Source organism: Centruroides sculpturatus, unplaced genomic scaffold, assembly GCF_000671375.1.
Source record: "Centruroides sculpturatus isolate CEXI.00-Female unplaced genomic scaffold, Cexi_2.0 scaffold703, whole genome shotgun sequence".
In the NCBI taxonomy this organism is placed as follows: Eukaryota; Metazoa; Arthropoda; class Arachnida; order Scorpiones; family Buthidae; genus Centruroides; species Centruroides sculpturatus.
The window spans coordinates 59,628-74,547 of record NW_019384944.1 but is presented as its reverse complement, the minus strand read 5'-3'; the positions used below and the strand labels follow the sequence as shown (position 1 = coordinate 74,547).

The following is a 14,920-nucleotide window of genomic DNA, read 5'->3' as shown; positions in this document are numbered from 1 at the left end:
TTGGCGAAAAAGTGAAATATAGGGACATACATGTCCATATTTCTATATATATATATATATATAGATTAGATTGTGTGTTGTACTGTACGTTATTAAGAAAACTTTGTCGTAATTTCCACCTGAATTCCAATTAAAAAATAATTTAGCAACATGTTCTACGTGAAGAGTTCTACTTGAATTTGAATTTGTTCTACGAAAGAAAAATTAGAACATTGTGAATTTTTATCTTTTAGTGACTTTTATCATTTAATAACAGAAAAGACGAATTATTTTAAATTGTCGTGACAAAATGTCGTATTTTATGACGATTTATTTTATCTTATTCTTCTGTTTAACCGGTTTTAATGATAAAATGGAAGCGTCCGTTCCTCGAAGGTATCCCGTTCCATTTCTTAAGAACTATGAAATTCTGTATCTTTCCAGATCTAAGAACGAAAGCAACATTAAAACAGGAAGACAGATGATGAAATTCAGAAGAGAGCGTAGTTTAAATAAGAAGAAAGTAAATTTAGAATTTTTTGCCTTCCGTCGCCATTTTCGTATTGTCGTAGAACCATCAATGGAGGATGTGGTGGCTGTGGACACATTAGTACAATTTTACGATGCAAACAGCAGTGAAATATCAAAACTAAATGATCTTGGAGTTGAAGTGTACAAGGGTGTACTAATAGATGTTCCTCAATCATTTGTAATTGGATATTTTAACAATGGAATCTTTCAGAGTGTCATTCAATGGCAAGAAATATTATATAATATTGAACCCGCATCAAATTATATTAACGATCAAGTAAATTTTGATGCTGTTATCTATAGAGATTCGGATATAATTGCTGATGAAAGTAATTACTTAAAATGTAATAATTTGGAAAGAATTAAGAGGCATGTAATCAACAGTAAATCTTCATTTCGTAATTGGAGAAACAGAAACGACAGGAATAATTTTAGTTTTACTAAAAAAGTTTGTACGATAGAAATGGTTATTGATCCTACATTATATAATGTTGATGGAAATTCCATCAATTATTTGTTACACGAAATGAGCGCTTATGTACAGTTTGCAGATAAGATTTTTCGTAATGCAGACTTTAACAGAAATTCTTTACCGGATAATATTGGCCTTCAGTTGAAAAAGATTACAGTTTTTAAGGACTGGAAAAACGAAAATTACCCTTTCAAAGCTACAGTTATGCAAAAATATGCGAGAGCTTCAACTTTGTTACAAGAAACTGGAAATTATCAGAATGAGTTTTGTTTAGTACACTTTTTTGTTCATTGTTTCTTCAAACATTTCAGAGGAGGGATAGCACGAATAGGATCGATAAGTGGAAATGGCATTTGTATGAATTCCAAAGTAGATAATATCTCTAGAAATACTGGAATTACTTCGACTAAAANCGAATCATAAAACTAAGCTTATGCTAGTTTTAAGCTTTTTCGGGAATACGTAGAATCGCGGGCCTTTCTCACTTGCAAAGTGCACAAATCGATAAATCCGCTAATGTATGTACAGTACTACATATAGGATGTTCATAAAAGAATGGTGAGATTTCAGATTTAATTCCTTCAGTTTTCGATGAAATGTAATTTACACATTCTCGATTTAGCACTCAGCTGTCCAAATTTCATCTCGTATAGGAAGAGGCGACTCTAGGATATACGAAGCCCTAGGCAAAATTTATTTTTGCGGCCTATTAAAAGAGCGATGGGTATAGAGGATAGACTTACTTTGTTTACAATAATATGAACATTTTTAATATAGAAACAGATAGTAAAACACACAATAAAGTAATAAAAATACGTAGGCTACAATAGTTTTGCAATGAATTGGAAAATTCAATAGGTATACAGAAATTCATCTACAAAACTGTTCTCCTGCTTTTAGGAGAACAGTTTTTTAATCAATTATAAAAAAGGCCAGTTCTATAGCAACATCTCTTTCAATGGGCAAGATCAAAAGTGAAGAAAGTCTGTTGACACATTGTTGATCTGAGCAGTTCAGGATTAATTTTAACTTTGAATGTGATCGTTCTGCAGATGCAACAGATAGCAGTACAATATTTTCAATTTTATAATTTAAATACTGAAATAGACTACTAAATCTGCAAGGCCTCTGAATCGCGAGGCTCTTGGTAACGCCTCTTTCGCCTTTATGTAGTTGCCGCCTTTGCGTATAGGGTGATCAGTTTCTCTCTAGGCCCGCTCTTGGCTGGATTGGACGTGCTACAGACACAATCACCTTATCCAAAGTGGACAGACCGTTCCCTGGACCTAACTGTACGTAATTCTTTCTATTGGATTCGTGAAAAATACAATTCACGTACCCTAATGCTTCAATCCCTCCGAGATTTCCGGAAAAGAAGTAACCGTGCTGTGGAGGCTGTCATAATGGGCAGGCTCGATGGGATCTGGAAGGAATTTGACTACTGCTTGGATGTATGCCGGGTGATGAAAAGCGTGCACACAGACAGACTTTGAATAACGCACATAATATTGGGCAGTTGCAGTTCCGAATGAGACATGCCATGACAATGATTAAGAATATAGAAAATACACGTCTGTGCAACCTTGCCATTCTTTTACGAATACTCTCGTATATGTGATACTTCGATAAATAAGAGGGGAATTGTTATTTTTAGAAAAATAATAATATTTTGATTAGAAACAAATTTAAACTAATAACAACAACGACTAAATTATCCCGTTGTTCTTTTTCAGTGATTCGGAATGTATACTTTTCAAGCCAAAATATCATCCATTTGATGTCATAGAAAATTCTCTCTCTCTAATTTTCTTCGTCATTCTTCTCTTGTTAGTTTTAATTTGTTTAATTATATTAGGAGTAATTAGTGTTAGACGTTATTTGAAGATTCGTTTAGTGAAGAATTTTCAAAATTTGCTGAAAACATTTGAAAATAATTTTCGTGAAGACTTAAATTTATTAGAAGAACGCAATAGAAAGAAATTTTTACGTCTAGCTGTATTATTCCCGACATTATCTCTTCAAAATATCTCAAATATGCTGAAGAAATTTGACGACGAGCATATTATAGCTGTGGAAATAATATTAAATGGGATACCAATAAGAAATAACTTTTCTAAAAATCTAGAAATTCCAAGTAGAAAATCTTACAAAGTTTTAAAAACATTAAAATCTGATTCTGATTTAATCCCACCATCAAAAGTTACACTGACTGAAACTCTTGATAAAGAGATTGATTCCATTCGTATTATTTCTCCGAAGTCTGATGATTCCGAAATTGTAATTGATACTGATGAAATCAAACATGAATCAAGATACGATAAATTTAAAAATATTTTAAAAGAGAAAACATGCAAAGTAAAAAACATTATGAAAACCAAACCTAAAGTTCCAAAATCACACGAACCATCTATTTTTAAAAGATTATTTGCTTCAAGAAAGATTGTCCCCGGGAAAATGGAATCTGAAGAGTCTTTACTATCATTATCGCAGCTTAAAGTAACAGAAGAAACAAAATTTCCAGATGAAATTATATGTGAAGATTTAGAAACCCAATACGAACCTATGCCTGGAATATCCAAGACAAGTCTGAAAAAAGATATAACTGAAAAAATTGACAAAAATGGTAGAAAGGTTAAAGAACAGTATGAAGACGCATTTGAAAAAGTAATTGACGAAAAACAAAGTCAACAAATTGAAGATTTAACTGAATCGTCCTTAAAATCGCATAAAATCCCGATTACTCCAACTGAAGAGCTGAAAATTAAAGTCCCAAAAATCTCATTTCGGCAATCAGAGCCACATATGAAAGTATCTAAATTTACTAACATACCTTCGTTTTCTGCTGATGAATTTATGAAAAAAGTTCGATTAAGTTCATCAAAATCTGAACCAATTTTAAAAGAAAGTGATCTCGGTCCAGAGACATTCTTGTTGAAAAAAGTTCCAACTCAAGAAATTGTTACGAAGAAAATAGAGTTGCCTCCTATCCAATTTCCATCCGAATATCCGTTGCCTACTATTAAACCTTATTTAGTGGAAAAATCTATGTCTTTGCCAGCTGTATCTACAGTTAAAAGAGAAGAACACAAAACATTTCTTCAGAAATTTATACCTGAAAATATATTTTCGGCATTAAAAAGAACTTTTTCTGCAAAACGCGAACCACAAGAGTCTGTATCTGCAGAAGATGATAACGAAAAGTCTCTATCACCAACTGTAGAATATGAAGAATCTATATTTAAAGAAGAATTACCATCAAAATTATCCAAAGATATTTCAGAAATTATTCCTGAGAAAGCAGTTTCAGACGCATATGAAGAAGAGCAACGACAGAAATATATAGATAGAGTTTCTGAAATTTTATCACCTGATATTAAAGTTACACCTCAAAGATCTAAAGAAGTGTTTGCAGTTACAGATGAAGTAAAAACTGAAGAAATTAAATCTGCAACTGAGCCATTAGAACATGAAGAACTTGGCACAAAAATGACACGAGAGGAGCTTGAACAGGATAAAACGATCAGCGAAGAATCTAAAACGATATCGTTTATACCTAAAGAAATTTTACCAGAAGACGAGGAAAGCCAGAAACCTGAAATTATTAAAATTAAACCTACTGGAAAAAGTATAATTAAAAGATTGTTTTCTAGCGATACGTTTGAACCATCGTCTGCTGAAGTAACAGATGAAGAAATTTCCCCTGATAAAACTAGAACTACACCGAGTACATCTGCTGAGCAAGAACGATTAATATCACTTTCAGAAATCCCTGCAACAAGTAAAGATTATTTACAAAAAAAGCCTGTTGAAAAAATTTCGAAACGAAAATCTGAAGACAAAGAAAAAAGAGAATTTCCTTTTTTTCGAAAGCGAAAAGTTTTATTAAAAAGCAGTGAGCCTCCTTCATCTGAGGATGCCACAAAAGTTAAAAGAAAGGGCATTATCAATTACATTCCAAAATTTTTACAATATTATGTAGCTCCCAAAAGAAAGGGAAAAGTAGTCTTTCCGGATGAGAGTAAATCATCTACTGAAACATACAATGAAATCATATCTAAAATAGATAAAGAATCTGATTTAACACCAATCATTCCTGTATCACCGATGATAAAATCTGAACTTGAAGTTACTGAAATAGATGAACTCCAAAAGCCTGAAGATAAAATTACAAAACCTGATAAATATTTCTCTGATATAAGCAGCCTTGAGCCGGATAAAGAAAGAAGATTAAAAGTTACTAAATTTAAGAAAGGAATTCCATCTGATACAATAGCATTTCCCGAAAAAATTAGTGAGCCTGCCAAAAAAGTTAAATTCGAAGATAAGAAGTACTCTCCTGAGGATGTTGGAGAAATTAAATCCCGATACAGAAGATCCAGGCGTGATAAAGATTCATCAGAATCATTGCACAAACGAACTATTCGAAGAAGAAGAAGTATATTTGAAAAACTATCAGAAGATAAACGAAAACAATATAAGAAGAGACGTACAGATATACAATTATGGGATACATCAGATGAAACTGAAGAGGAAGAGGCAATTTCTGAAAAACAGAAAGATGTACTTCCGCCCATAACTCGTAAATCTAAAGTAAAACTTTATAAATTTAGAGGGTGGCCCATACCTTCATCGTCAAGCGGATCAGACGAACAGTTTGAATCATCATTGTTCGGACCTAAAAGTTTCATTCGGACAATTACTGAACCTTTCAGCAATGGAGTACCTGTAATATCCGATGATTCCCTAGAAACTGTTAAAATCATCTCTGATAAAATAAGCAAACCTGTGATAAGTGAATCTAAAACACCCTTAAGTGTCATCGTTGATGTTCCAGTTTCAACACAAATGTCCGAACCTTCAACTTCTACAGGGATTAGTGAAGATAGGTCTGTAGATTCACGTGTAACACTCAAAAAGAAGAAAATACCAAAATACAGATCCCAAATTAGACAGAAACAATATTCTAGAAGACTTTCACCAAGATCATTATCTCCAAGAAGTACGTCATCCAGAGAAAGAAAAGAAAAATTAAAGGTAAAACCAAAGAGAAAGATGAAACGTCGTTATGCAAAGCCGAAACAAAGAAACTGATCGAAACTGTAATATGAGGAAATTTCTAAAACACTTTTATATTAGTAAATAGATGCTTAATGAATAAAAAAACTCACAAACCTGATGATTATTCTAGATATCAATTTTGTAATACATTTAAGTAATAATTTATATAGAAATCAAACATAATTCACATTCAAATAAGTGTTATTGTATAAACAAACAATTGTCTAGCATAATTTTTATATTTATATTGTTGTTATAAATAAAATTTCAAATTTCATTCACATTTTTATTTATTTCTTTTTACAGCATTTTAGATTTGTTTAAAGTAATTGAAGACCTTATAGAAGTAATGAGAAAGCGGGATGCGCGCCGCTTGTAGCCCTCAAGATCCTAATTTGTTGCCACTACGTAAGAAAAAAAAAATGCATGAGGCCCTCACTCAGAAAGTTTGCTCATCACTGCTTACGGCAACAAAAGGCTAACTCACATTTTATAAAAACAGAAAATATGAATGCTAAAATTAAAGTAATAGCAATGAGCAATTGAGGCAATAAGAGATTTCGAATTGAAATCTCTTATCAAGAACTTTGAAAAACTATTGCATTTATCTGAAAAATTTATTTAATACGATATGATAATGGTATATAAATCGTGACGTAGTCAATCGATTAAACTTATGAATTTTAATCTTATCAGAACACTTTGATTGCAGCTTTCACTCCTATTACTTTTTAAATGTTAAAAAACTTTATCTAAATTCTGTATGAATCACTATTCCACTAGAATATAATTTAACTTGATCGGATAGTTCAAATAGAGATGTAATTGGTTTAGTATATAATTTTTAATATTACTAAAATTAGTTTAAAAATAATTTTATAAAAAGCAGTTTGAAGTGATCATGGTCGCGAATATCACTGAGTTGTCTACAGTAATAGGTCTATACACAAGTTTGAATTTGAAAATTACACGATTTGGTGATAATGCCCTTTGCATTGCCAAATCGTACACTTTATTAATTTCATGAATACTGAAAGGTTTCTCTATTTACTAAGTTATATTTACAGGAAAGAGTCGTTCACAGGTATTTATTGGCGCTTTAAGAGGTAGCGCTATTTAGGAGGAGGTTATATCAAGGTTTGGTTGTTTATAAATGTCATTTTACCGATAAGCGAATTTGAGAAAGTAGAGGTTAAAAATTTACATTTCTTTAACTATAGGAATTTTCTAATTATTAACTGAAATAATGTAGGCATATTAAAACGAAAACATAACTGAAATGGAAACTCTATATGTTTCAGTTCTGTTTCTGAGTTTCTGTTTTCAGTTAATGTGGAGTCCAAGCTTAACAGTTCTGTTATGCTCAAGAGCGCGAGAAAGTCCAAATCAAAGTGCTTCAAGAATATGGACATTACAAAATTTGAAACCGAATGAAAATCAAACAGAAAGGCCTGGATGACTACAGAAATTATGACAAGTGTGTATGGCTTGAACAGCTGAACGGAAAGATGTTGCACCAAAACAGAAAAGTACTTTTGTTTTTTGACAGTGCTGAATCCAGATAACCAGCTCGAAAATGTCAAGATATTTCTACCGTCGAATGTCACTTTACTCTTTGAATCTTCGTATTCAGGCGTTATTCAAAGTTTTAACGTCAAATATAGACAATTGGTTATGAAGCACATAATCGTAGATGTAGGTCGTGGAGCATCTCTATAAATTCTGACAAACAACTTAATATCTTCCAAGCAATTTCGTGAATTTCAAGTGCTTGTCGACACGTTCTTCCATTAACAATTCTCTTATTTCTTCAAAAAAAAAAAAGGATTTCCATTTCCTTCCAGCAATGAGGATGCTTACAGTTTTGCGGTAACTATTAGAAATGATGTAAACTTATTTCTTTATCGAGACAAATGAGTATTTTATTATTTTAAACCTATTGGGAAAAAACTGAATTCCTTTATAAATAATAAGAAGATAACTGTTACAGAACATATCCGTTTTATTTTATTTTATAAATATATTTGTATCGGTAAAGATTTCATATTTTTTCCTCGTTTCATTTATTTAAATAGGCCTACTGTTTTACGTTATAAGTGATCACAATATTAATGAAATTTACTTTAACATTTATTTTGCAAGAATTTAACGTTGTTTCAATTAATTAAATCCTGAATTTCGTGTAAAAATTAACATAAAAAAGAAAAACATTTAGACAATTTCCATGCTTGATCGTAAATCCGAGCGCAAGATTTTTCAAGGATTTTCCTAACACTATAGTTTAGCATTGTTTAAATCATCGCTTGCAATTTGTTTTAGATTATCACAAATGTGTTTCAAGACATTTAGGAATAATGTCTATTCGATTTTTCACCAAACAAATAAGAATCAAATTGATATTTTAAAAATTTATGAAGAACTTAGACTAAAAATTACGAAGATTTGTAGTTTTGAGGCAAAGATGGTCTGCTTACAGCTTAGGATCAGCACCTGTGTATGGTGTGCTTATCCAGCATTTTTAAATAATTTTTCATTAAATACATTACATTCAGCAATGATTTCTCGTCTTTGAAACAAATTCTTTATAAAGGATTTAGAATTAATGATTTATTACAAGAAAGTTTTTTTAATGTCTTCAAGCCAGAAACATTAAAAGGATTTTTATAGCATTTTGAATACTAAAAATAAGTCGAAGAAATTTTGAAAGGAAAGTTTATGCAACTATAAATTCAGATACTTTAAAGACATTTAATTTGTAGAAAATAAAAAATAAGGCGACTTTCATCGAGAAAGACTACAGGGTATAATCATAAAAAAAATTGAATTTATAATTTTATAACTTATATAATTGCATGTTCCAATATAATACGAAAATAGTATATATATTATCGATCGGTGTTGAAGCTATTCTATAAGAAGACAGAACGCCTTTACAATGACAACTTGAGCGAACGAGACCATTTATATAGTGACAATTTATCACTACGACCCTCTCCCATGATCACCGCAAAGCAATACGCATTTATAAAGACAAAGGTAGACCTAGGACCGTATAATAATTTAATTTCTTATCTTTTCGGTATTTATAATTTTGTGTGTAATTAAAAGTTGACACGTATATCTCTTGACATTATATATGGCGATTACTCAAGCTATAAAAAAACACCGATACGTCTCTAGTAACTTCGAGTTTTATTGCAAAATGTAATTATGTATTTATCACCCTCCATAAAATGGTTTTTATGTGATTAAATCTTGTAATTAATTTGTTTGATATACAGTAAAAAAAGTTGTTGCCTTTTTTTATATATATATATAAATGAATATGTCCTTCGTAATTCGGGTTAGGTTTGTAAAGGATAAATTATTCCTATTGTAAAACTAGATATAATTCAGTATGTTCAGTAGTTGCTTCGATGTTTGCAATCGATATTCGAAAACGGGAAAAAGTTCATTTAGGTATCATTTCTTCGAGATTACATTTTTAAACGTTACGTGATAAATTGTAGCGGGTTTTGAACGTAATGCGATTGTATCGAAGCCGACAAATGAGTAAAAGTTTAAATAGCGATTAATCTTGGGAAACAGCTTCAAGTTGCGGGTAATTGAGTTAAACGATAAAAGATAGCACCGACAGACCGACAGGAACTCGTATTTATTAAACCGAATCATCTGTCTTTGCCAGATATTTTGATCAATTGTCGGATGCGTGTGGATGTCACGAAAGTTCGTCGTCGGTTACTTGGACTGGTTCAATCTTAGTTATGGTTTTTATACCTGTTCAATTTTGGAACCAATGCCTTTGATTTGAGTATTGTACCGTATATGTCAAGATTCACAGATTTATTTACAACAGATTTGTTAAGAGAAAGGAACTATAATAACCAATCGTGCTGAAGATCTTAAAGCAAATAAAAGATAAAAATTTTAAAGAAATGAATTGAATGAAAGAACCTTTTAAAGCTGGACTGGATTATCAATGGATATAAAGCTGGTCGTACGTTTCATCAGTTTTCTAGTCGTATACCTAGACTGGAGTCCTGTTCTCCGGAATACTACGAGAACAATAAGTGATGAAACATATGACCATTTCTAAAATTATTCCGGTGATAAATTGTTGTGTAAAACAAATTAACGTTACATCTTTAAGATAGACAACAATATCTCTGAAAACAATTCTTTTCAATGATATAAATAAGCGATTTAGTAACGTAGAACTCTGTCTTCCGATTGCTTTTGCCACACTTGGATTCTAGATTTAAAAATTTATATCACAATGATCCAACGGGTTGTAGCAAAGCCATATCAAGTCTAAGAAGGACCATGCAGATTGATACTTCATTCATTGATTCAGAAGAGGCTATAGACCTGAAAACCGATAGCAATCCTTTCGAGATTTGGAACTACCACAAAAGACTAACTCGGACAAGCAAAAAAGCAGAGGAAATGAGTATATATTTAACTAATCCATTGGAGCTCTAGTTTGAGATGAAAAAACATTCCTTTGTACAAGGAAGAGCAAAAATATTTAGCCATAATGGCAATTTTTTTAATCTACGGAAAGACTATTTTCAAAAGCAATAATATCTCAAACAATCACAGAAACAGGTTACTCGGAAAGAGGTTTGACAAACTTTCTCTTGGTGATAGCGCGAGAATTGGTAATTTTATTGGATTACAATTTTCTAATTGCAGATCTATACATTCCAACTGTCGCTGTCTTTCTATCCTTCGTTAACCTCGAGAACAGTGTTTGACAGATAACCGGCATGAGTCAATTGCTAACGGGAGAAGTATGATGTACAGGGGCAAAACACTATTAAAGTTTAAACCATATAAGAAAGTTTAATTTAAATTAAAGTATGATTAAAAATTTCAGCCGATGACGATGTTACAATAAATTTGTCAATTTTTTTAAATTTCTGTTTTATTATTTTAATAGGTATTTTTTTAATTACAGTGGAAACTCGATACAATATAACAAAATTCAAAGGATCCATTAAAACGGATCGTTATAACGAATTATCGTTAACACGTTTATCGGAATTTTTGTTCTAAAGTTGTAATGCATAAATTGATTGGGTAATTCACATACTGTAATATATTAAATTATATTAACTAAACAATCGGTTACAGAATATAAAATATACCGTATATTTTATATTCAATGATACAGTTCGTTTCGTATCAAACAGATTAGATATGAAACTATTGGTTTTCTTACTTAACAGCTCGTTTCTTTTGGAGGATTGTAAAAAGAAATAAGACACTACAGAACTTTATACTCTTTTATCTAGAAAATTCGTTTACTTATAAAGTATTTTTCGTTATAGAGTAATTCGTTATATAGTTGTCAAAGCCATATTAAAATATATTGCACCAATTAAGTCGTGATTATCGTTTCGTTATAAACAGCTTTGACTACAGTACTACTGTAAGATTTATTAAATTCGTGTTAAATAAAGCTCCAGTTTTCTTTGCCAAAAAAAAAAAATAATAATAATAATCTGAACAGAATTAATTCTAAAATTTTTTCTTTCTTTTTCGTTCTGGAATCGATTCTTCTATAGGATCTCAACATCTCTCTGATCATAAAACTTGAACTGTTTCGCTGGAAAATTCCACTTATTGGCTGCGGTCGAACTTACAACCGTGCACATCTATAAACACATACATTACATTTCGTTTATTTTCACTTAATTTTTTTTTAAAATAGAAGTTTATTGTTGACTTCTAAAACATCATATAATAAAATTTATGTTTTTAACGAAATACTCAATAACTGAACTTTTTTTAACGAGTTAGTTAATCAGGAAACCTTACAAATACTTTTATTGCCTTAATAAAACTAAACACGGTGACTTATTATATTAACAAATATATAAAATCCTAATTAAAACAGTTTTAAACTTTCATTAAATAATTTTAAAATATATAAAATACGAATAAAATCTTTCCGACTTCAGAGGTAATTAAAACCTCTGAAGTGATTCCAATATATATTTTTTTAAGTAATTTCCGACCCCATTGAATAGTTTTTTAAAACTTTTATCATTTTATTTCATTAAATAGGTTTAATCCTCAAAGTACTTTAGATGTTTTTAGAAGTTTGACTTTTTATTTTTGTAATACTTCTTGGCTTGTTCACTGTCCTTATAAAAACGTAACCTACAACATTTTTTTCTTTTGTAATAAATTCTTGTTGGAAGTTTTTCTTTTTTTTGATGTTCTCAGCAATTTTTGTAGTAGTAGATGTGTTTGATGATGCCGATGCTTCTAAAAGCCAGTCTATGTGGTGACATTCGGTGTCGACATGTATGTCCTAGAGCAGTGTTTTTCAATTTTTTATCTCACGGCACACTTGAACCTATAATTAAACCACGTGATTTAAAGTTGTGTTTGTAAACATTCTTTCGTCATATTACTTGCCACTTAACCTACTGTAATTCGTTTTGTCTATAATATTGTGAATTAAATAAAACGGTATTATTGTTCCTTAAAATAGTAGCAGGTTAAAACAATAGTTATTTAAATTAAAAATTTTTATTTTCATAAGAAAAGTAATTAACATTAAGTCTTGATTTACATTTAAAAGTGGAGGGATTAACAACCTTTAGAAATCTGCCAAATGTTCCGCTATTTCTAAGTTAAACTTAAGTTAATTTTCAACTAAATACAGATAATTACAGATACATTTTTGATTTATAGATTTATACGGTATTTTTTGCGCATATAATTTTACTTGTGTATATTTACTACATTATGTTACGTTTATTCATTATAACAAGGAAAAATCCGTATAATCAATTTAAAGAAATTTTAATTTTGATATGTACACTTATTGTTCTTTGGGCTTCTTTCGAAAATAATTTATTTAATAACCTTCAAAAATCACTGTCCTAGAGTAATGTTTCTGATGTCCGTCTACACGTACTGTACTTCAGTTTTAAATTTAGATTAGTGTCGATTATTTATATCGTAGTCTATGTACTGTACAGTACGTTAATATGATGAACGCGTACTAGCTGTCATGATAGACGATTGTGTTATTTTTTTGTTTTTTTACTTTTTCTGTTCTTTAGGCACTAAGATGATGTGATTTGACAAGATACAGTAACGCAATACATAGCGATCTGTCAAGGGGGAAATGCACAGAAAGTCCTCCTTCTAGGAGGAGGACTTCCTACGGGAAATTAGCATTCTATTTGAGTGTTAGACACGTAAAGAAAAGTCGAAAAACGCCACGTGACCAGCCCGTTGGTCGGGCACAAATCCGCTATAACTACGAGTGTTCAGTGGTTTTATCCACTTGACCACTGGTGATTCATGGACACTAAGGAAGACTTTTATAAAGCTAATTGTAAACGCGACCAGGTCCACAATGGAGGCTCGGGTGGTGAGAAACGGGGTCCGACATATCCGGGACGAATCGTTTATGAAAAAATTCTTGGGTTTTCATCACCCAGATTTGATCCAGTAGTGCTGATGCCTTTACCACCCCGGCCAGCACGCCGGCCGAACATCGACAATGCGACACTACGAAAAGTTTCTAGCAGGTAGGAAATTGGCTAGAGTGCAAGAGACACCAGACATTAATCTATCCACACACAGTTCGTACGACATTGACACTCGTTGCTGGTTATCGCATAATTGGTCTAGAGACAAGTCTAGGCACTATTCAAACGATGATAGCCTACTTCGGTATATATGTTATGGACAAAATGATTCATAATGCTCGGTCATTATAAATAATGACCAACAAAATCGGGCATTAGATCTAAACGTTGCCGTAAAATTGCCACACTTTAATAAAGTTGATTTACTGTTTTCCGAAAAGATTAGAATGGGTTGATAGAATAAGGCAATGCAACACATGGCAGTCTGACAAGAAGTGTGTCGGTACGATTTCTATGGAAAATTGCCCTTTACGGGAGCTACAGGACTCAACTGAAAACATGTTTTCGGTGTCCCATGTAAAAAAGGATTAAGATAGACTCAAAAATTTTATATTTTTGTAAATAGTCTTAACTTCATTTAAGAAGAAACAGTAGATTTATTTAGGTTTACAATAATATGGACATTTTAGATATAGAAACAGACAGTAAAAACATACCGTAATAAAGTAATAACAATGTGTACAGTAGTTTTGAACTGAATTGGAAAATTCAATAGTTGTACGGAAAGGTATGCAAAACATTTCTACTTTTAAAAGCGCCTAATTCATCAGCTACAGGAGGAAAGTACACTTGTGCAGCAGTATCTTTTTCAATGAATAAGATCGAAGTAAAGAAAATTTCTCTTCGTGTGTTGTTGATTGAAGTTAGTTATCGATCAATTTTAACTTTGAAAATGATTGTTCTGCAGATGAAGCAGATACCAGTATAACTTTCAATAATTATAAATTTGATGATTTATACTGTGGAATTTGCAAGGTCTCTCAAGCGCAAGGCTTTAGGCGTGGCTTTTTTCTTGCCTTTATTGCTCCAGCAAATCTACAAGTGCATTAATATCGTTTGTTGCATAGCTGTGATTACAATGAATCTGTTACCGTGTCCTGTACACGAACGGTCAACCCTCATAATATAAGGGAAGCCGAGTTTGATAAGTTGAGAAATTTAAAGACCATGTCTTAGCCTCTGAATAATAGCTGGTCACATTCTGCAACTTGGGACAATCGTCATTCTTGGCCGAAGAAAACCTGACCAATTCCGCTCTCTGTGCCAAAATTTCTTCATGCGCAATTTAACTCGGAAATTGGAGCGGCTGTAACTCTATAATCATTTATTATCAGGTGTAGTATTTCAAACAGCCAAACAAACATCCATTAATAGAATGAATATGTTTGGCTGTTTGAAGTAATACATCTGATGATAAAAGATT

At 31.6% G+C, this 14,920-nt stretch overlaps 2 protein-coding genes across 2 annotated transcripts; both read left to right on the top strand.

Annotated features, from left to right (window-relative positions):
- The first annotated feature begins 352 nt into the window (after window positions 1-352).
- LOC111632166 (disintegrin and metalloproteinase domain-containing protein 10-like) lies at window positions 353-1,405 on the top strand. Its single transcript, XM_023376532.1, has one exon. It carries the CDS (start codon window positions 353-355, stop codon window positions 1,403-1,405), a length of 1,053 nt encoding a protein of 350 aa, XP_023232300.1.
- Window positions 1,406-3,436: 2,031 nt separating this feature from the next.
- Window positions 3,437-6,073, top strand: LOC111632162. Its single transcript, XM_023376530.1, has 3 exons — window positions 3,437-4,527; window positions 4,633-4,760; window positions 4,962-6,073. The coding sequence occupies exons 1-3, from the start codon at window positions 3,437-3,439 to the stop codon at window positions 6,071-6,073; spliced, it is 2,331 nt and encodes a 776-aa protein (XP_023232298.1).
- Window positions 6,074-14,920: the final 8,847 nt, after the last annotated feature.

Coding starts and splice junctions, on each gene's coding strand:
- LOC111632162 (XM_023376530.1), top strand. CDS start 3,437: ATGGAATCTGAAGAGTCTTTACTATCATTATCGCAGCTTAAAGTAACA. Junction 4,528..4,632: donor GAAGAATCTAAAACGATATC/GTTTATACCTAA, acceptor ATTGTTTTCTAG/CGATACGTTTGAACCATCGT. Junction 4,761..4,961: donor TTCAGAAATCCCTGCAACAA/GTAAAGATTATT, acceptor AATATTATGTAG/CTCCCAAAAGAAAGGGAAAA.